Source organism: Diaphorina citri, unplaced genomic scaffold, assembly GCF_000475195.1.
Source record: "Diaphorina citri unplaced genomic scaffold, Diaci psyllid genome assembly version 1.1 scaffold225, whole genome shotgun sequence".
Classification (NCBI taxonomy): domain Eukaryota; kingdom Metazoa; phylum Arthropoda; class Insecta; order Hemiptera; family Psyllidae; genus Diaphorina; species Diaphorina citri.
This window is the reverse complement of record NW_007377662.1, coordinates 144211-167628: the sequence shown is the minus strand read 5'-3', so window position 1 is coordinate 167628 and position 23418 is coordinate 144211. Positions and strand designations below refer to the sequence as shown.

Here is a 23418-nt window from a genome sequence, read left to right as displayed (position 1 = left end):
CAATGTGGTTTTTACCTCAATATGTCTTGGTTGACTTTAGCAGACTATAACGTGTCGTTAAATCCCTACCAAATATTCAAACAAACAAAACTTGAAGATGAACTATTTCAATCAATCAGAAGAAATGTATCAGTACAGTCGTCTAATAAATAGGTCTAATAAATTCACAATTACCCAGATATCTATACTATTTATGGAGGTAGGCTTGTTTCTAATACTGGGTGTCAAATCACACATGTTAAAACGAATCCCTACCAAGGTGCAAAGTTATTTAGGGTTTAGTTAAATTCAAACTTTAAACCCCATTTCAATATTTTCGTGGATCCTATCTGCTTTCAGGTATTTCAGGATATGTACCAGAAGGAGAAGAACCAAGATGCTGCTGCCAACCAATCGCCAGATTGTAACCTGAGAGAGAGAGACCAAGCTCCGCGATCACTGATTTTAAGTATGGACTGTAGTTAGCAGATGGATGGGTGTCTGAGCTCCTAGGTATGTATATATATCAGCCTTATAGCCCTAATTATATTATTACAAATACATGCTGATATGGGACTCACTTTGGCTAAGTGTGTGTTTCCTTTTTCTCGTTTCAGCGAGAACAAAGAAGTGGTGCAAGTAAAATTCCACGACAACGGTACAGTCAGTTATAAACAGGAAAGGCGATGGTATTTCGACAGCGAGTATTCGGCAGGATCTCTGAAGGATAATGTGACTACACTGAACGCTGTGGTTGTGGTAGGTGAAAAAAATCCTTGGATTTTTAAATGAAGAAAACAAAATTTTGAGTGCACTCAAAGTTTCACTCAGTTAAGAAAACGAAATTTTGAGTGCACTCAAAGTTTTACTAAAAGAAGAAAATGAAATTTTGTGTACACTCAAAGGTCAGCCACTCACTATCATGCAGACCTGACAGGTACACCTGATCAGGTGTGTGCTCATCAGGTATCAGTTAGGCCTGACAAGCGGACCTGATCAGGTATACCTGTCAGGTCTACGTGATAGTGAGTGGCTGGCCAAAGATGAAAACCAAAATTTGAGTACACTTAACGAAGAAAATTAATTTTGAGTGCACTCTTCCCTTGACCAAGTCCTTAGCTAACTTCCCTCTATCTGGGGTTGTGGCAAACTTCAAAATCTCAGTTAGGCCTGACAAGCGGACCTGATCAGGTATACCTGTCAGGTCTACGTGATAGTGAGTGGCTGGCCAAAGATGAAAACCAAAATCTGAGTACACTTAACGAAGAAAATTAATTGTGAGTGAACTCTTCCTTTGACCAAGTCCTTAGCTAACTTCCCTCTATCTGGGGTTGTTGCAAACTTCAAAATTAGTCAAAACGAGTCTAATTTAATCCCAAGTCATTGACTTACCTACTTATCGTTAGGATGATGCAATTCGAGCAATATGACATCAGCTTTTTGTCCTATTTACCTGAAAAGCGAAAGCTCCACGTGCTTATGACGAAACGTCGAGTTGTAAAATAGTGAAGCCAAAGAAAATTTATGTTTTTTAGATAGACACGTAGGTAAATACTCACTACGTAACTTTAGATACTATAGCTATATTTCGAGCAATATGACATCAGCTTTTTGTCCTATTTACGTGAAAAGCGAAAGCTCCACGTGCTTATGACGAAACGTCGAGTTGTAAAATTAGTGAAGCCAAAGAAAATTTATGTTTTTTAGATAGACACGTAGGTAAATACTCACTCTACGTAACTTTAGGTACTATAGCTATATGAAGAGTAATACTTTACAAGTATACACCTATCTTAATAGGTTGCTAAAAGTGATGACACAAGCGGAATTCGAACGGGGGAAATGTGCCTACGCTATAATGGCGTTTTGGCACTAAAAACTGACCATCGAAAATTTGACCCGATTACATTACTTTCCTTCCTATAGGATAAGGAAAGTAAAAATGAGACGGAAAGTAAGAAAGCGAAAGAAAAAGACAAGAAGGAAAAGGAGAAAGAGAATGAAAAGAAGCAAGAGAGATAAAATATGAAAGGGAAGAGGAGTAGACGGAGGAAGAAGAGAAGAAATAAAAGAACGATAGAGATAAGGAGGGAAATGGAGAAGGAGGAAGAGAGATAAAACATGAAAAAAGGACACAAGGAGAAGGAAGGTAAAATATGAGATAGGGAGGGAAACTCAAGAATTTGAGAGGGTCATTTATCACCTCGTCCTTCCTCCCTCCTCTTCCTCCTCCTCCTCTTCGTACATTCCTGGAGGTGTGAAACATATACTCGTGTCATGCCAAGGAAGAAGATAAAGAGATAGAGGAGGAGATAGGCGAGTTCCTGTTTGATGGATATGAGAACAAGTTGCTCAATATGGCCAAGAAAATGCCCATGCTCAAAATCCCGTACGATAAATTCGGATGGTTCTATACGGTACGCCCTATTGGTAAAAAATATTTCAATGGGTTACTTTCTGGTGTTCTCGTGTTGACCCAGCTCCTAAATGGGAAGTATTGTGTCTCTTCTCGCCCATCTGATGAGAGATGAGAGGCATACTGCGGAATGGGCATGCTACTACACAGACCACATACATCCAATGTAGCAGTTGTTTCATTTTTTATTATTATTATCCGTTCAGGATAAATCCGCCCCGGGCGGGAATCGAACCCAAGGTCTAGATTTTACAAGGCAGACGCGCTACCAAGCAAGCTAACTAGGCTGGTACCTAATAAATTATTTGAGACGATGAGACCTTAGCAGTAACAGTTCCCTCTATCAACTTCTTCTTCTTTTTTTATATAAGATCCTTAATTTTCTCCAGAGAAACGGTTCAGATCAATTTGACGGCCATTTCAACATAGACACAGGTCAGAATGGTATCCACAACATAGGGAAGGTGTACCAATGGCAGTACACCAATACGACCAGTTTCTACGAAGGTACTTGTGCCATGGTTAATGGGACGTCCGGCACTTTGTTTCCCCCTGTGAGGAGCAAACAAGACCGAGTCACTATGTACTCGCCTGATTTGTGCAGGTGAGAATATTCATGTACCTTGAATTTACCTTGATATACCAGCCACTCACTATCAGGTAGACCTGACGACAGGTACACCTGATCAGATCTACCTAATAGTGAGTGTGCTCATCAGGTATCAGATAGACCTGACAGATGGACCTTTTCAGCCGTACCTGTCAGTGGCAGTACACCAATACGACCAGTTTCTACGAAGGTACTTGTGCCATGGTTAATGGGACGTCCGGCACTTTGTTTCCCCCTGTGAGGAGTAAACAAGACCGAGTCACTATGTACTCGCCTGATTTGTGCAGGTGAGAATATTTATGTACCTTGAATTTACCTTCATATACCAGCCACTCACTATCAGGTAGACCTGACGACAGGTACACCTGATCAGGTCTACCTAATAGTGTGTGTGCTCATCAGGTGTATGGTATACCTGATCAGGTGTACCTGTCAGGTCTACCTGATTGCCTAAGAAATGTAAGAATCTGGCCTTCAAAACCCATAGGGGGAAGCCCCCCCTCTAATTCTCGAACGAAATGACTAGCCCGATTTTGATGAAATTTGGCAAACAACTTTTTTTTCGACTTTTCTTTTTCAATTACATACGAGTAGGTACTACCTATTCTATTTAACAAGTCCAATTTCTTTCCCTCAGATCTATCAGTTTCGACTATTCTAGAGTCGAATCTGTCGAAGGTGTCCCCGGGTATCGATTTGTCGGCTCGGAGTACATCGTGGACTCAGATCTATCAGTTTCGACTATTCTAGAGTCGAATCTGTCGAAGGTGTCCCCGGGTATCGATTTGTCGGCTCGGAGTACATCGTGGATAATGGCACCCTAGACCCCTCTAACGAATGCTTCTGTAACGGAGAATGTGTACCATCTGGTGTCATTAATGTCACTTCGTGTCGGTTTGGTGCGCCGGCCTTTGTGTCCTATCCTCACTTCTACAAGGCTGATCCTTATTTTGCCAGTCTGGTGACCGGGATGAAACCAGAACGAGACAAACACGAGTTCTATTTGACCTTGGAACCGGTAAGTTGATGTTTTTGCCAGCCTACCTCACGATCGGTTCACAACATGAACATATTCAAGTCAATTTTAACTTTGAATCTATTGATCATTAATTGCGAAGGGCAAAATTAGTTCCTAGGACCTAGGAGGTATTTTTTTTTTTCTTCTTCTTTTTTTGTCGGGTATGCCTAGGGCAATTAGAACATATTGCTGAGATTAGGGACTCATTAATCTCACTTACTCTCAAATTTTTACCTATGTATGTAAGTAGAGGCAACTCCAATTAATTTCCCTGTTTCCAGTCAACCGGGATACCACTTGATGTTGGGGCACGGTTTCAGATAAATCTTCTCCTACAACCCATTGAAAGTATTATGTAAGTTCCATAACTTTTTTTTTTTTACAATACTTTCTTTATTTTATTTTGACCAATAATAGGTACTAGGTAAAAGTGGAACGGGATAAGATGGATGATAGAAGAGGAGAAGACAGAAGTGGAGGAGATTTGGTGACAAAAAGACGTGAGGAATGTCTGAAGGAGAAGGGGAAGGGGAAAACTAAGAATAGAAAAAGGAGGGGGAGGTGAAGGAGAAGAGGAAGAGAAGGCGATCGGGGATGAGGTGAAAGAAGAGGAGAAAGAGAAAACGAGGAAGAGAAGGAGGAGGAAGAGGAGAAGAAGACGACGAGGAGAAAGAGAAGGAGAAGAGGGAGAAAGAAGGAGGAGAGGAAGAGGAGAAATAGGAAGAGAAGGGGAAGAAGATGAGAAAGACAGAAAACGAGGAAGATAAAAAAAGGAGAAGAACTAAAAATGCAAAAGGAGGAACACAAGGATAAAAATCTAATAATGGTGTGAACATCACACGACTTTCCTTATCCTATTGCATCATGCTTATTTGAGTGTTCTTTTACCCTAACTTTTACAATATCTCTAACCGTTTTGTCGCTATAGCTGAAAACCGCAAAAAACGGTCGAAATCTGTATTTGAGTGTTCTTTTACCCTAACTTTTACAATATCTCTAACCGTTTAGTCGGTATAGCTGAAAACCACCAAAAAACGGTCGAAATCTGTCCAAAAGCGGTCAAAATAGCGCCAACCGCAGAACCTATCTTAACCAAGAGTTTCGTGTCGCATCCTTGTCACATTAGACAGCTACATACCAAATTTCAAGTCTCTAGCTCTTACCGTTCTCGAGATATTTTGTTAGCAGACAGACACACACACGGACCAATGGCTGAAACTTTGGATTTAGGCTCTAGGGACCTCAAAACGTGTTTTGGCACTAAAAATTTTAGGCTCTAGGGACCTCAAAACGTGTTTTGGCACTAAAAACTGACCATCGAAAATTTGACCCGATTACATTACTTTTCCTTCCTATAGGATAAGGAAAGTAAAAATGAGACGGAAAGTAAGAAAGAGAAAGAAAAAGACAAAAAGGAAAAGGAGAAAGAGAATGAAAAGAAGCAAGAGAGATAAAATATGAAAAGGAAGAGGAGTAGAAACGCCACTCAGAGAACATTTGGAAAATGGTTGAGAAACCACAAAACTTTATGGACCCTTGAAAAAATTGTATTTTTGACTCAGCAAGAATTTTCTTTCCATATACAATTTTAACGACATACTTTAGGAGAATGAGAGGGGCTGTCCGTGAGAGCACAGGGCTTTCTCATTTTTTTAGGGCTTTTTTGAGGGCTTTTTTGCAGGAAGTGAGCTCTTCCAACCAACCAGGGCAATTTTTTCTTTGTTGTGTAGCGCTCAGTCAAGACTGTATTTCAGTCAAAACTGTAGCCCTCAAGAAAAAGGTTTCGCAAGGGCCTTCAAAGGTCAAACAAGGCCCTAAAATTAATGATCACACGTTTGGGGGTCCCACAAGGTCTTTACTTAACTTGAGATCTCTGTTTGTTTGTAATTTTGTTTGTTCTGAATGAGCTTTACACTGGACTATCTTAGTTTACAATTTTTCAACAAAGCTTCCGGATGTTAAAAGGGGAAGCATGTGGGATATAAGGGGAAAAGCACATTCTATAAAGTGAAATGTTCACATTTCCACCTGTCAGTGAGGGAAGCATTATAATAATTCGAGTAGGTAGCATAATGGCGAACGAATTAATTTGACTCCAGGTCCTCTCGAGTTATTATTATCATTATTATTGTATATTGTATTACAGTCAGCTCCCATGGCGTAGTGGTCACTGCGCTCGCGTTGCAAGCGGGAGACCCGGGTTCGATTCCCGGTGGGGTCAAGAAATTTGTATCATGCAAATGATTGATTCCGTGACTGACTGTTGCGGGGCCCACTGTGGATTTAAGATTTTGGACTCGTTAGAGAGTTAAGGAATTGGATTTTAGACTCGTTAATCTCGTTAGAGAGTTAAGGAATTGGATTCTAGACTCGTTAATCTCGTTAGAGAGTTAAGGAATTGGGGAAGAAGGAAGGAAGAGTTACTATTAGGGAAAAAGACGTAGGGGAAGACCCCGGAAATCCCATTTTGAGTTTCGACGATATTCAACAACTGATGGGCTGCTTCCTACCAGCAACTAAAGAGAGCAGCAACAGACAGACATGATTGGTCAAACCGACAAGGCCCTTGCCTTTAGATTCTGATGATGAGAGAGTAAAGGTGAAAAAAACTGACAACTCGATTCGTTCGTTCAGACAAAAAATAAATCAAATCACAATTCCAATATTCTAAAACGGGACAAATGTATTTTTAAATTGTTTTCAAATGAGGAAAGAAAAGCATGAGAAAAAAGTTCTTTACGATTTGATATGAGGATTTTTTTATTTATTATTATTCTTTTCATCATACGGAAAATAACTGTACATTTTCGACAAAAGTTCTAACTTTTATTTTATTCGTTTTTATTTATTTTATTATTTTTTTATTAATATTTTTTATACAATCTACCGGGTGTTCCTTTATATTTTGTACCCTTTTTTCCCCCCAGAAAAAGCAGATCTTAATGATTAAGAAATTATCTAATAATATTACCTACCTAATATTATTTCTTCTTCTTTTTTCTTCTTTCTTATTTCCTTTTCTTCTTCAAATAGGTAGTGTTGCACGAAAGAAAATAATTAATGTCATTAAAAGAGGTTTTCTTTTTCGGTCAAAAAGTCTCCAGTTTTCTCAAAATTAACAAGAAACAAGTCCCCAATGATTCAGGTTTGACTGTAGCTGGTAACCTATTCGAGAGGGTAAAATCTGGGTGTTCCTAATTTTCTGGGGTCACCCTGTATCAATATGGTAATCGAGGTGTGCTTGTGTGTCTTTCTTCTCCTTCTCCTCCTTCTTCTAATTCTTCTTCTTTTACTCCTTTACTTTTCTTCTTCTTCGCTCATCCTCATCCTTCTCTCTTTTTTTTTCCTTTACTTTTTGACTTTCCTGATTCTCCTCCTCCTGCTGCTCCGCTTTCTTCTTCTTCTTCTTCTTCTTCTTCTTCTTCTTCTTCTTCTTCTTCTTCTTTTCCTTCAGATACTTTTTGACTCTTTTTTTTTTAATATTTTTCCCCCTTTTTCTCGCGTGCAGCACAGAAAGAACACAACTTTTGCCACCTTTATTACCAAAGAAGATAAATCATTTTGTTTTAAACTTCTCTGAAAATGGTGTTGGTAAAGTTGGTTTTTGGGGTTTTTGGAGGTGGGGTGAAGAAAAGAAGGGGAAGAACAACATGGAGGAGAGGAGAGGAAGTGAAAAAGGGTTGGACTGCCGGACTCTGACGTCACGACTACAAAAAAAAAAAAATGTTTAAATCAGCTGATCTCGAAAATTTAGGGGCTGGGGATACAAACGTTCGGGGCTTTTTGTTGGTCAGGCTCTGTGATAAAGTTTGCACCGAGCGAGAATCGATCCCGCGAACTAGCGCTTACAAGGCAGAATGCTCAGATTTTGGAAATGTGGAAATTGGTACGATACAGGGGGATTTGAGAAATACCCAAAATATAGCGTGTGTCAAGCTTTGGAGGAGAAAGCGAACGAAATGAAGGAGGGAGGAGAAGGAAAAGAAAGAGGAGAAGGAGGAGGAAAGGGAAGTAGAAGAAGAGGAGGAGAAAATAAGGAAGAACGAGAGCGAGAAAATGTGAGGAAAAGAAAGAGGAGAAGGAGGAGGAAAGGGAAGTAGAAGAAGAGGAGGAGAAAATAAGGAAGAACGAGAGCGAGAAAATGTGAGTAGAAGGACACAAGGAGAAGGAAGGTAAAATATGAGATAGGGAGGGAAACTCAAGAATTTGAGAGGGTCATTTATTACCTCGTCCCTCCTCTTCTTCCTCCTCCTCCTCCTCTCCTTCCTACATTCCTGGAGGTGTGAAACATATACTCGTGTCATGCCAAGGAAGAAGATAAAGAGATAGAGGAGGAGAAGGAGGTAGAAGGAGAGAAAGAGGTGAAAGGTGGAGAATATGAGGAGGGATATAAGGAGAGGGTAAGAGGGTCATGAAAGAGGAGGAGGAGAAGAAGAGGAGAAGAAGAAGAAGAAGAAGAAGGTGGGAGGTGACGACGATGAGGAATGAGAGGAATAAGAAAATGACAACGGAGCAGAGAACAGGATAGTGAAGAAGGAAAAGGAAGAGGAGGAGGTAGTGGTTCTAAAAGAGAATAAAGAGGAGAACGAGGAGGAGAAAAAAAAGGAGGAAGGAAGAGGAGGAGGAGGAGGAGCAGGAAGGAAGAGGGAGAAGACAGTCCTTTATCTGTTTTTATTTCTCGAATCTAGGTGACAACCTATTACATTATCTCACCAAGAAAATCGCAGTGCGACGGTTTTCGTCCCTCCTTCCTTCCTCCCTTTTTCACCTCCTCTCCTCTTCTTACGTCCTTTTAGTCCTTCCTTCTCTCCTTTTCCATTCCCTCCCTTTTTCCATCCTCTGCTCTCCCTCCTAATGTTTATAGATTCGTATAATCCCAACCCATGCTTTAGGCCTGTTTGCCCCATACATATTATTATTAGAGAGAGGGAGGAGGAGGTAGTGGTTCTAAAAGAGAATAAAGAGGAGAACGAGGAGGAGAAAAAAAAGGAGGAAGGAAGAGGAGGAGGAGGAGGAGGAGCAGGAAGGAAGAGGGAGGAGACAGTCTGTCTCTATTTCTCTTTATCTGTCTCTATTTCTCGAACCTAGGTGACAACCTATTACATTATCTCACCAAGAAAATCGCAGTGCGACGGTTTTCGTCCCTCCTTCCTTCCTTCCTCCCTTTTCCACCTCCTCTCCTCTTCTTACGTCCTTTTAGTCCTTCCTTCTCTCCTTTTCCATTCCCTCCCTTTTTCCATCCTCTGCTCTCCCTCCTAATGTTTATAGATTCGTATAATCCCAACCTATGCTTTAGGCCTGTCTGCCCCTACATATTATTATTAGAGAGAGGGGGAGAGAGAGAAAGAGAGAGAGAGAGAGAGAGAGAGAGAGAGAGAGAGAGATTTTAAAAGCACGTGTGTGGAAACGTATGAAGGATGACATGTGAAAGAGTGAGGAATAGAATAGAATAGAATAGAATAAAATAGAATAGAATAGAATGCACATACCTACCTATACCTTGTACATACTGTGCTTGAGAGAGAGAGAGAGAGAGAGAGAGAGAGAGAGAGAGAGAGATTTTAAAAGCACGTGTGTGGAAACGTATGAAGGATGACATGCGAAAGAGTGAAGAATAGAATAGAATAGAATAGAATAGAATAGAATAGAATGCACATACCAACATACCTACCTATACCTTGTACATACTCAGTTGGGTTTAGTAGAATAGACAAGAGAAAGAGATTTAGCGAAGCTTGTTGGAATGTCAAAATAGGAGAAGGATGATGAGAGAAGAAAGGGGAAGAACAAGGAAAGAAAGGTAAAAGGGAAGGGAAGGAGGGACTAAATAGAAGGAAGGGAGGGACTATGTATGTAGGTATGTTCTTTTAGTGTCATCATTCCCTTCTCGTCCTTTTCTTTATTCCTATTCTTACTTCTCCTCCTCCTCCTCCTCCTCCTCCTCTTCCTCCTCCTTCTCTTCCTCCTCCTCTTCCTCCTCCTTCTCTTCCTCCTTCTCCTCCTCTTCCTCCTCCTCCTCCTCTTCCTCTTCCTCCTCCTTCTCTTTCTCCTCCTCTTCCTCCTCCTCCTCCTCTTCCTCCTTCTCTTCCTCCTCCTCCTCTGCCTCGTCCTCCTTCTCCTCCTTCTCCTCTTCCTCCTCCTCTGCCTCGTCCTCCTTCTCCTCTTCCTCCTCCTCCTCCTCGTTTCTTTATTTTCTTCTTTCTATCCTTTTCCTGGTTTAACTTTCTCCTCCTTCTGCTTCTCAAAAAGAAGAAGAAGGAGGAGAAGAAGAAAGAAGAAGAAGAAAGAAGAAGACGAAGAAGAAAGAAGAAGAAGAGAAAAGAAAAAAGGAGGGAAAAGTTGGAGAAGGTAGGTAGGTAGTTCAGAAAGTCAGTCTTCGAGGTGCAGTGGTTAACGCGATGGGCTTCGGATCAGGGAATCGGTGGTTCGAGTCCAAGTCGATAACAACATTTTGTGTCAAGCATTAATTTGTGCTCAAATTATCTTAATACCTGCTTCAAGAACTGAAGAACATAAAAAAAACTTTACGTGTTTTGGCACTAAAAACTGACCATCGAAATTTTGACCCGATTACATCACTTTCCTTCCTATAGGATAAGTAAAGTAAAAATCTCCATATAAAAGACATATAAAAGACTCCGTCGATCAACGAGTTGAAGAGGTGAATCTGTGTTTGGTACATTAACTTTTGGACACGCTGTATGTAGTGGATTATTTTATATGCAACCGCTTTGTATGGATAAAAGCTAAAAAAAAAAGAAAAAAAAAGTTTATGATTGAATAAGTTCGGAAAATAAAGTTGCTACCTACCTACCTACTTCTTTGTAGGTTCCTGCTATCCTGATTCATAGTTATGTATGTAGGTACTAGGTACCAAATATACCTTTGCTGTTTCATCCACCACAAGTACCTACCTGTAGGTACCTACTACACCAGTGGCGTAGCGTGTATGTATGGCGTGTATGGCGGCCATACAACTCAAAAGTTCACTCTAATGCCCATAAATATTAATGGCATGTACTGTGATGGGACTTGGTAGACCTGTGCATGAGCCCAACACGCCTTACACTTGAATTTAGACCACGCTACGCCACTGGTTGCTACCTACTTTTTTGTAGGTTCCTGCATTCCTGCTATCCTGATTCATAGTTATGTATGTAGGTACTAGGTACCTAATATACCTTTGCTGTTTCATCCACCACAAGTACCTACCTGTAGGTACCTACTACCACATACTACATACATAGGTACCTACCTACCTTTCTGCTTTCTCTAATACCTATTGCAGTTTGCAAAGAATTCAAATTAGGTATGATTGCAAAGAATTCAAATAGGTACATAAAGGTACATTATATAATTATATTTATGTTATAGTTTGAATATCTCAATGACCAAGATGAACTTAACCCCATAATTTGTACCAGTACCGTTACGTCACAGTTCACGTTTTTAGCTTCGCAAATTTCGGCTACACTAAAAACTGACCATCGAAATTTTGACCCGATTACATCACTTTCCTTCCTATAGGATAAGTAAAGTAAAAATCTCCGAGTAGGTTCAAACAAACAAAACTTAAAGATGAACTATTTCAATCAATCAGAAGAAATGTATCAGAACAGTCGTCTAATAAATAGGTCTATTAAATTCACAATTACCCAGATAATATCTATACTATTTATGGAGGTAGGCTTGTTTCTAATACTGGGTGTCATATCACACATGGTAAAACGAATCCCTACCAAGTTATTTAGGGTTTAGAAAAATTCAAACTTTAAACCCCATTTCAATATTTTCGTGGATTCTGTCTGCTTTCAGGTATTTCAGGATATGTAGCAAGCTTCGCGATCACTGATTTTAAGGATGGACTATAGTTAGCAGAAAGGCGGGTGTCTAAGCACCTAGGTATGTATATTACAAACTGATGTGATGAAAGCATGACAAATTTAAACAAGTTAAGAACAAATTCTGATTTATAGAGGTACCTAATTTTAAAGTTAAAAATCGCGTTTCGAATTTTTTCTGGGACAAAAACGAAAATTCGGGACAAAACGCCCCAAAATGAAAAACTGAACGGGACGCCGGGACACCCCCTGAAATTCGGGACTGTCCCGGCCAATTTGGGACGTTTGGCAAGCCTACCCATTACCATTACCCACTATAATTGGGTATACATATGCGCGTGTGAACAAGTTATTACGTATACATCTCTGCACTAGGTGTACTTTATCAGTAGCAGATGCTCTTTCAAAGGACCTCTCATGGCAATTACCCATCAGCTTGACGTCTGCTCTAATTGAACGTCTGACCAGTCACAAGAAAGACCAAATAATCAGTAGGATTGTCTTCTTTATTTCAATAAATTAAGATCAATCAAACTAATCAAGTCCATTAAATTACCCCTTTACATCAAGGTCAGAGAGCACGAAGCATTAAAAATTGCATTTTATAATTATTAATGTAATAACGAACCATAGTTGACGACTTTAATGGAAAAAGGGGCGAAACCCTGCTTTTTTAGGGTTAACCGTAACCGTGCTTAGGTCTCTTTGCGTAAAACAGCTTTCCTAATGCTAAATTTTATAACCCATGAGTTGCAAAATAGGAGTTTGGGATATTGACGCTAGGTGTCATTTTCATGACGGTGGGAGCTCTCCTCACTCTTACCAATATAGAGGTCACATCTCTACCGTCATTCTTTCAACTCATTTTGCAGAAGGTAAGTGAAACCGAAGGTAGAAACACACGAGCATCACGTCACGTGACGTAACGTGTAGTAGTGTGACTGTCCTGAACGAGATTACCTAGGTACATTATTATGGGAAAAGTATGAACTAGGTACGAGTATGTACATCTTTCTGACTTCCCATGACGTGACGTGATGGGAGTGTGTTTCTATCACTTAAGTTAATCTACGTCCCATCTTCGTACGTTAGCAGAAGGGATGAACGTCTGGGCACAACCTGTTCTTAATTTTTCTGGGACTTTCATGAGAAAATCTCCATTTCTTTGGAAATTGAGTCCTTAGAATGATATCAAATTAGAAGTTAATCATCCGAATTTAGAACTAACTTCCTTTTCTCACTCGTGTTTCCCCCCTCCAGGAGTTGGCGTTGTCACCATGGTCAAGAAGTTTCAAAATTTGGCGATCAAACCCAGTGCCCATATACTTGGACTTTTACTTCTTCAACTGGACTAATCCTGAGGACATTCGGAATAATGAGACCAAACCTAATTTCGTCGAAATGGGACCGTACAGATTTCAGTAAGTTGGAATTCACTCAGCCTCTAAAGGACAACTAGTATTGACTAGCCATGGAGATAAATACAAATCCCAAAAAGCTTCGGGGCCACAAATTCAACTGGACTAATCCTGAGGACATTCGGAATAATGAGACCAAACCTAATTTCGTCGAAATGGGACCGTACAGATTTCAGTAAGTTGAAATTCACTCAGCCTCTAAAGAACAACTAGCATTGACTAGCTATGGAGATAAATACAAATCCCAAAAAACTTCGGGGCCACAAAAATGGTCTGGCGGGCCTCATGTGGCCCGAAGGCCGCTAGTTGGAAATCCCTGGTCTAGAGTGGTCTAGGGTCTAGACTTTAGATGTCCCATGGGTTGAGTATCACCCTATGCATGGCCAGCCGTCCAGATGTTCCATATGTTTAATGTCACCCTATACATAAGTGGATATTATCAACTGACTGGTCAGACTGAAATGCATACAGTGAATTCAGTTCTTTTTAATTAATCACATCATAAATAACTTAAATTAAATAAGTCAACTGATTTCCTGGTCAGACTGAAATGCATACAGTGAATTCAGTTCTTTTTAATTAATCACATCATAAATAACTTAAATTAAATAAGTCAACTGATTTCTGAAATACCATCGCCTTTCCTGTTTATAACTGACTGTACCGTTGTCGTGGAATTTTACTTGCACCACTTCTTTGTTCTCGCTGAAACGAGAGAAAAATCCTAATGATATAAGGTTCGTTCTTGGAACGGCTGGCTTTCTCCTATCCTGTGCTTTATCTTTCTTAGGTTTCGGGACGATAAGAACTACATAAGTACCTAGTTACAATTCCCTCTATCAAACCTAAAACAAAGTTAGATAAGTACATACCTACCTATGAATTGAATACCCAATGCACTGATTTCCGACTCCATGGCAAAAAGGTTAAACAAATTTACAAGGGAGACCAAAAGGAATAATGTATGATTATATACGTACCTATACATGGTCTGTATAAGTATTTCTATTAACATTGAGTAGCATTGGTAATTCATATGTACTTATCTAACTCTTTTTTAGGATTGCTAGATTGGTTCTTATCGTCCCGAAATCTAAGGAAGATAAACACAGGAGAGGAGAAATCCAACAGTTCCAAGAACGAACCTTATATCATTAGGATAAAGTCCGGCCCGAGCGGGAATCGAACCCGCGACTCTGTAAATATTTACCATAAAATTCCATTCCTTTTTTTTCTTCTTTCTCTCTTCGCTTTCGGGACGATAAGACTTAGCAATAACAGTTCCCTGTACCCTCTATCAACGGGGTGCCCAGCCTTTTCAGGTGAAGATCAACAAACATAGAGTGGGTAATTAAAATGATAGTCAATATTTACGGAAAAGAAGGAAAAAATCATATGAAAATAATGTAAAGGTATGGAAGCGAGCAATTGTTTTATCGGGATAAACAGATTTTACATGCATCACCGTTCATCCAGATTTAGATGTATTATTTTACTATGATAAAACAAGGGAAACTCTGGGCCTTAGCAAATATGCACTCGCATGTACGAATTTGAAAGGGTAAATTTCTGGGAGTATTGTGTCTCTTATCGCCGATGAAGGACAAAGGGACATACCACTGGCTGAGTAATCGGGCATGCTACGCCACAGACCACGAGTCTAATGTAGCAATTGCCGTTGTTTCATTCCTGTGAAATAAGGCGATGATTCACTCATCTTGAAGAAAATTTTCAGATTTGTTTATTTGATAGGGAGAACTGTAACTGCCAAAAGTCTTTTCGTCCCGAAATCTAAGAGAGAAGGAATACAGGAGAAAGCCAGCCGTTCCGAGAACAAACCCGTTCAGGGAAAGAGGAAAAAAGCAATGTTTCGTGTTCTTGTATAAAACGGCTCTCCCGGTCGTCTATAGAATAGAGCTTGGACTATTAACGGGCCGGGATCCCGGCTCCCGGAACATTTTATCAGTATGTCGACTAACAAGTTCGGGATATTGACGCTAGGTGTCATTTTCATGACGGTGGGAGCTCTCCTCACTCTTACCAATATAGAGGTCACATCTCTACCTTCATTCTTTCAACTCATTTTGCAGAAGGTAAGTGAAACTGAGATTCTTAAGGTAGAAACACACTACTATCACGTGACGTAACGTGATGTTATTGTGGCTATTGTGAACGAAATTACTCACAATATTATTGATCAAGTTTTTTACTTTCTATTTTTCTTTGGTTTTTGGATATTGAACTGTGCGGTAACATTTTTTGTTACCGCACAGTTTTTTTACCGCCGCTCATGTGCGCAGTACGACTTTCGCTCGGAGCTACGTTGGCAACACTGTTTCAGTTTAAAATTTTCTAAATTTCTAATCAACAATTCAACAACAAAATAGAAAATAGTCAAAATACCTACCTGTGAAATTCTCTACCACCTACATTTTTTTTTTTTATATACAAAAAAGAGGTTTGACAGAGGGAACTGTAACTTCTTCTATAGTCTTTTCGTCCCAAAATCAAAGAGAGAAGGAAGACAGGATAGGAGAAAGCCAGCTGTTCCGAGAATGAACATTATTCCATCAGGATAAAATCCGCCCTGGGCGGGAATCAAACCCACGGCCTAAGTAGTGCTTACAAGGCAGACGCAGTAAGGAACTACGAGTAAGAAGAGGAAGAAAGAATACTCGTCTGCCTCTTCCAGGGTGAGTTTTAATTCTAGAATTTCCTGGTAACTTTACTACTATTACAATGTGTTGTCTCTTGAAGGTAAACAAAAATCACATTCGAACAGTGTTAAAATGTACTAAGAGGAAATGAGAAAATTGGTAGAATAAAGAATTACTAAACAAGGGATTCCAGAGAAAGTTGGGGGATGTTCCTCATAATATGTCAATATAGGTTGCTTGGTTAGACCCATAGACCCCAATAAGACCTTGGTTAGACTGCTGGGGTAAAGAAAGGAACTACGAGTAAGAAGAGGAAGAAAGAATACTCGTCTGCCTCTTCCAGGGTGAGTTTTAATTCTAGAATTTCCTGGTAACTTTATTACTATTACAATGTGTTGTCTCTTGAAGGTAAACAAAAATCACATTCAAACAGTGTTAAAATGTACTAAGAGGGAATGAGAGAATTGGTAGAATAAAGAATTACTAAACGGATTCCAGAGAAAGTTGGGGGATGTTCCCCATAATGTGTCAATGTAGGTTGCTTGGTTAGACCCATAGACCCCAATAAGACCTTGGTTAGACTGCTGGGGTAAAGAGACTTTTTAGTCCTGTCCCAGCAGCATAAACAAGTTATATATTTGAATATTTCCTCTCTATAGAGGAAGGGAGTAACTTTGCTGTTTTAATTGAATTCACATTCGAACAGTGTTAAAATGTACTAAGAGGGAATGAGAGAATTGGTAGAATAAAGAATTACTAAACAAGGGATTCCAGAGAAAGTTGGGGGATGTTCCCCGTAATATGTCAATATAGGTTGCTTGGTTAGACCCATAGACCCCAATAAGACCTTGGTTAGACTGCTGGGGTAAAGGGACTTTTCAGTCCTGTCCCAGCAGCATAAACAAGTTATATTTGAATATTTCCTCTCTATAGAGGAAGGGAGTAACTTTGCTGTTTTAATTGAACCTTGGCCTTCTCCTCCTGTTCTTCTCTTAGACCCCTCTCATCACTCTCAAAGGTCACAAGGAGGCCATCTCAGCCGTTCAATGGACAGCGGTGGATGAGATTATCACCTCATCCTGGGATCATACGCTCAAGATTTGGGACGCTGAGCTGGGTGGCATGAAGAGTGAAATTGTCGGCAACAAATCCTTCTTTGACGTGCATTATTCTCCGCTCTCTAAACTGGTGATAACTGCATCCGCTGATAAGCAAATCCGATTGTATGACCCCAAAGTAAAAGGTAAAAAATTCCATACCTCGGCTGGGATTGAACCCACGCCCTCCTGTTTACCAGTCGAGCGCCTTGACCACTACACCACCGAGGCAGGTTTTAGGTTTATTTTCCTTTTAGGAAAATTTTTACCCAATTACAATAGGTTTATCGGCGCGGTCAGCTTCAAATAGCTCACCCCTAAAGGGGATTTAGCTAAAAACAACAACCTACACATTTTGGGAACCCCTACATTCTATTTTTGGCTTCACTTTTTAAAATTATCTATTTGCTATCTACTGTTCCCGACCTCATGGTCATCTGCAAATTTGCAGATTGTTATTTTAGGAAGTCCCATTACAGATTTTACAGAAGCACGTGATTTTTAAAAATTTAAAATTTTATTTTAGTAATTTTTTTAAATTAAAGCAAATAAGCATGATTTACTGGTTTAATTTTAAAAAAGCATAATTGCTAGGTACTCTGCTACTCTGGTTGTTCTTAATTATCATTTTCCTGTTCAGTGCTCACGAAGTCCATCAGAGGAAAAAGGTAAAACCTTGTAGATCATTAACCCTTTATTTTATTAGCATCAAAATAGGGTATGCATCAGATGAATGAGACATTTTCTCTCTCTCTCTAAAAAAAAAAATCTTTAAGTAACTTTTTGTATTTCTCTTTTCTTATGCTACCCTCTAATGATTTCTTCTCAAAAGGTAAAACCTTGTAGATCATTAACCCTTTATTTTATTAGCATCAAAATAGGGTATGCATCAGATGAATGAGACATTTTCTCTCTAAAAAAAAAAAAATCTTTACGTAACTTTTTGTATTTCTCTTTTCTTATGCTACCCTCTAATGATTTCTTCTTTCTTCAAAGGATATTTCCCTTAAAAATCGCACTGTTTTCTCTCTTTCAGAGGGTGCCATAGTAAAGAGTACATTTTCTTCACACAAGGAATGGGTTCAGAGTGTCAGATGGTCTCCTATAGATCCTCAGCTGTTTGTGTCGGCCAGTTTCGATAATTCCGTCAAGCTTTGGGATCTCAGGAGGTAAGACTTTACAGCTTTACACCAATTACTTTAGGTGTATAAAACTAGGCTTGCACGCAGGAGGCCCGGGTTTTTTCGGCTCTGTGCTCGGGGTGCACTCAGCCTCGTGACGACAATTAAGTAGCTACTTTGGTCAAATAGCAATTATTGGTGGCATTATCAGTGTAAAAAGATTATTGAAGTATGGAAATCAATTGCAAAAGAGGCACTTAGTGATGCTGTGACATCCACTAGAGTTGTGAAAAAGCATATTTAATTGATTTGTATTTCTCCATCCCCTATTTGTACCTTTCAGTCCGAAAGTCCCCCTGTTCGACATGCTGGGTCACGAGGACAAGGTGATGTGTGTGAACTGGTCCGACTATCGGTACATCATGTCAGGAGGCCAGGACAATTCCGTGAGGGTGTTCAAGACCAAACATCAGCCCAAGTCAGGACAGAAGAGTAAGGCGTAGGAGTAAACTGTTGGATGTATCTTGCAGAGAAGATAAAATAAATGTGGAATGGAGTGAATTGTTTGTGATTTTTCTCAGGAAAAAGTTAACAATGTGGAATAAATTGTATAGGAGTAGCTAATAGAAAACGATATTAGTTCCGTATGGCCATAAAATGTCCCTCCAGTGAATGTAAAAGCTTGACTTGTTCACAAGAAATAAAACACACGAAATTTTACCAAAAGAAGATTCCGTCTAATGTGGGTTAAACCACAAACGTCTGACGTTAATTTGTGAAGTTTTCGTGTGACATAACGATTAACGCCAAAAATTTTGTAAAACGTAAGCCATATAATTTATTCTTTAAAAATACATTTCTTCCTAAAATAATGAGTATTTGGGCTCAGTCTATTTTCCTCAATGTGACTCATTTCTTACCTACTTACTTAAAAATACTCAATGAGTATGAGTATTACTCATAATATTGGTTTGATATACATATCTCGAGATACACTATTAGACAACATTAGAAAAACCAAGCGCTCCGTTATTTACTAGGTATTCTATGGCAGTTTAGTTAGATCTTCCTCTCTGCTTACTGTTCCGTGGCGATTTTTCTCCGAAATTCTCACTCAAACTATTGATAACACGATCTTTTATCTTCCATATTTTGTGCGGAAATGTTCTTAACCCTGAAAAAAAAGGGAGGAGAAAATGAAACAAAATTAACTTATCCCAAGAACGACTCCGCACTTCCTACTTTTCACTTTTTACTCCACATTCGAAAAATATTTACAAACAGTACGACGTTCTTTCTTCACTTGAAGTAAAAAGAGACAAGTGGACAGTAGTTCTTGGAATAAGGCCCAGGTCTAAGATGATTTTAAGAAACATATTAAAAACCCACCTGTTAATTGTCTTGTTTACTCCTCACAGGGGGAAACAAAGTGCCGGACGTCCCATTAACCATGGCACAAGTACCTTCGTAGAAACTGGTCGTATTGGTGTACTGCCATTGGTACACCTTCCCTATGTTGTGGATACCATTCTGACCTGTGTCTATGTTGAAATGGCCGTCAAATTGATCTGAACCGTTTCTCTGGAGAAAATTAAGGATCTTATATAAAAAAAGAAGAAGAAGTTGATAGAGGGAACTGTTACTGCTAAGGTCTCATCGTCTCGAAAGCGAAGAGAGAAGGAAGACAGGATAGGAGAAAGCCAGCCGTTCCGAGAACGAACCTTATTTGATTATCATAAAATCCGCCTCGGGCGGGAATGGAACCCGCAACCCAGCGCTTACAAGGCAGACGTACTACCCTTCAAGCTAAGTAGGCTGATAGAATTTATTGTTTGTTTGACAGATAGTCTGGTTGGGGGACTTTAAACAGGGAAGATACCCGCCTTAAATTTCCCTTAAAGAAATAGCAAAGGTCGAGTGCGAAGGACATCCACTTATAAAAAATTTGTAACCAGATGTCAGCCCGAAGCAATCACCTTGGTTAGGGCTGATTGAGAGGCTGCCGAAAAATGCCTAAAAAAAACTGTACAAATAGGGCGTACCGTATAGAACCATCCAAATTTATCGTACGGGATTTTGAGCATGGGCATTTTCTTGGCCATATTGAGCAACTTGTTCTCATATCCATCAAACAGGAACTCGCCTACTGTTTTGGTCTCATGCAGTTTTTGCCCGAAGGTTCCCAGAACTGCTGACAGCCCAGCCTGCTGAAACCAAGCCCAGTTCTTCACTGTGGCAGCCGCTGACTGAAATTGATAAAGATAATTAATAAAATAGGATAAGTACACCTTGTTCACCCTGCTGGATCCCTTCATATATAGGACTTACCGATCCTAATGTCCCGAAATCGAAGAATGAAGGACAGGATATCGGAAAGGAAACAGTTAAATTTTCTCTGGATTAAGTTTGCGACCAGTGGGAATCAAACCTGCGGCCTAGTAGAAAAAGTATTTTCTTCCCCATGATCTGGTTTAGTAACCGTGCCACTATGCCAGCCTCTATGTCCGGAGAACTACAGCTTCTACTGTGGGTACCCTGTGTATCTCTTGTATTCTGTGCTGTGGTGTTCCTGCTCGGGGTGGGACTCATAATCTACTCTATGCTTTATCAGAGGGAGCTTCACCAGTAAGTATTAGGGAGCTTCAGTCTTAAGCATTAAGAGTTAGGGAGATTAACCAGTCAGTATTAGGGACTAGGGAACTACAGTAACCAGTAAGTGTTAGTTTGATAGAGGGAACTGTAACTGTTAGGCTCTTAAGTCTTAGGGTCCCGAAATCGAAGAGAGAAGGAAGACAGGATAGGAGAAAGCCAGTCGTTCCGAGAACGAACCTTATCCTTTCAGGTTAAAATCCGTCCCGGGCGGGAATCGAACCCGCGGCCTAGCGCTTACAAGGCAGACGCGCTACTAACTAAGCAGCTTTACTGGCTAGGGGACGGGTTCGATTTCCGCTCGGGGCAGAGTTTATCCTGAACGGATGATTGTTCTCGGAACGGCTGGCTTTCTCCTATTCTGTCTTCTTTCTCTCTTCGCTTTCGGGACGATAAGACTTAGCAATAACAGTTCCGTGTACCCTCTTTCAACGGGGTGCCCAGCCTTTTCAGATGAAGATCAACTTGAAATTTCAATAGTCTTGCGATCGACTAGGGACTTGACACTGAATTTGGTCCACAAGTTTGGAGTAATCGGGTGTGTAAGATGATATTGCGAGGTTCAAACACTGCAGGGTGTGCTGGTCGCGATCGACCGGTTGGGCAGCCCTCCTCCACCAAACCTCTTGAAAAAAATAAAAAGTTTCCATCATTAAATTCATTACAGATACGCGGAATCTACGTGTGACCGATTCGTTTCCGATATAATTCGGGACCCGAATAAGTACAACTCTAGTCCATTACGTCAATTACTTCCTAAAGATTCGTCAACTGAACAAAGCTATGACTGTCCCTACCTGGCAAGTGTCAATGGATGTCAATTGGGGTAGCTTGAAATGTGTTTCTTTTGTGTACCTAGTTGCTTTGGGTTTTTTGATGTAAATATTTGTCCACTCATGAATTGTGTTGTTCGTTCGTTTATTTATTTGTGGTAGATCCCTCAGTTTGTTTTCATTGTTTCAGGGCCATTCTTTTTAATAGAATAGATAATTTCATTTGTATCAATGAATTACAGTCTTTTTAACTTATAATTTTCTCAATTCTGTTCTATTTTTTTCCTTATCGACTGTACACATAACACTCTGTCCTATTTTGTGTCATAGATCTGGGGCTTTCGTTTCCTCTGTGTTTTTTGTGTCAGACTTTGTATGCCTTTTGTATTATAATCTATAGATGCTGGTAACATTTCATTTCTGTTGATTGGTAACTTTCCATTTCTGCTGTTTTTAAAGTAGATGTTTTAAAGTGTCTAATGGAAAAGTGGGTATTCATTTTACATATCTTGTCTTATGGGTTCCCAATTTTTGCTTGCTTGTCTTTTAAATGTAACTATCCCTACACATTCGTCTGGTTTTTACTCATTTCTTTTTATTTTATTATTATTTACCTTTTCTAATGGTCTCGCTGGAGGACGTAAAACTGAGACAAAACCAGCCCTGTCAAGCCACAGACAATAACAGTGGCTCTTGAGGGTACCTGAATGGGACTACGGTCAAGTCCGTCTCAGGAAGTAGGGTAAAACTAAAACGACATAATTATGTACCTGAATATCCCTCATCAGACCCTTACGATTCGGGGCCTTGAGCTAGCTCTCTGACCTTGATGACACCTCTTGGTATCCTCTTAATGGGATAGTATATGAACTCAAAGCTTTTCTCTAGAATGAACCTGAGTGTGCGGACTCTTTAGAGGTGCTACAGGTGAATTTTGGAGAAACTGAGGAGGGTGAAATATACCAGTGAGGGTACTTCTAGGTTCCATCAAGGCCGGGGGATATCAGCTTGGGCAGGGGAAAAAATACCGGTCACAATAGATCTACAGAGGTCGCAGTGTTAATATGCATACTCTCTCGGGAGAGGAGCAACTAGTCCCATAATAGAATAGATACCTTTTCTAAACAAACAACACGTGATTTTTAATAACCAATAACTCATTTGATATCTCTATCTTTTATTTGCTTTACAGACAACTGAAACTTGAAAAATAACAATGAACATTCGAAATGTAGACATTATTTTCTTTTTAGGTTAGATGTAAATATTTAATTTGTGCCAATTAGTGATCTACATTAGTTTTATTATTTATTAATTGCTCCGGATCATATTCAAGATTGACATTACTCCCTCTGAAATGTAGCTATAATAAGATTTGATCAGAAAATTCCTACAGCTTTTAGTAGTGTATTAAAGAACACGAGAAAATGTTCTATCTTCCTCTTCTTCGCCTTTTCCCGTGTTTAGACGGGGTCGGTGGTTTTCGTCAGCCTCTCAATCAGCCCTAACTAGGGTGATTGCTTTGGGCTGACATTTATTAGTTTTGGCTACAAATTTTACGAGTAGATGCTCTTCGCACTCAACCTTTGCATTTCTTTAGCAAGGGAATTTCATTCTGGTATACTCCCAGTTTAAAGTCCCCCAACCAGACTAAGCTGGTCTACTCTCTGTTTAATGTCCCCGAGCCAGACAAGTGGGGTTTCTCCATCTTCCGAGGCATATTTTCAAGGGTCTAGGGTCATGTTTTCAAGGGTCAATCATATTTTTCTCAAGAAGCTTATGTTGTTTTCCGTTTGGACTACAGAGGATAGGTCCAGTACATGTTGTATTAACAGGTGG

General features: G+C 39.8%; 1 protein-coding gene across 1 annotated transcript; it reads left to right on the top strand.

The window, feature by feature from the left end:
• The first annotated feature begins 549 nt into the window (after positions 1–549).
• LOC103506297 lies at positions 550–22816 on the top strand. The gene is given in 17 exon segments (XM_026821384.1): positions 550–744; positions 2265–2396; positions 2785–2999; positions 3643–3724; positions 3727–4023; positions 4305–4378; positions 7128–7200; positions 12626–12739; positions 13125–13285; positions 15198–15375; positions 16936–17182; positions 18073–18205; positions 18501–18656; positions 19576–19714; positions 20574–20782; positions 21474–21632; positions 22772–22816. Coding segments are annotated over 17 exon segments (2586 nt in total). The 3' UTR covers positions 22794–22816.
• The last annotated feature ends 602 nt before the right edge of the window (positions 22817–23418 follow it).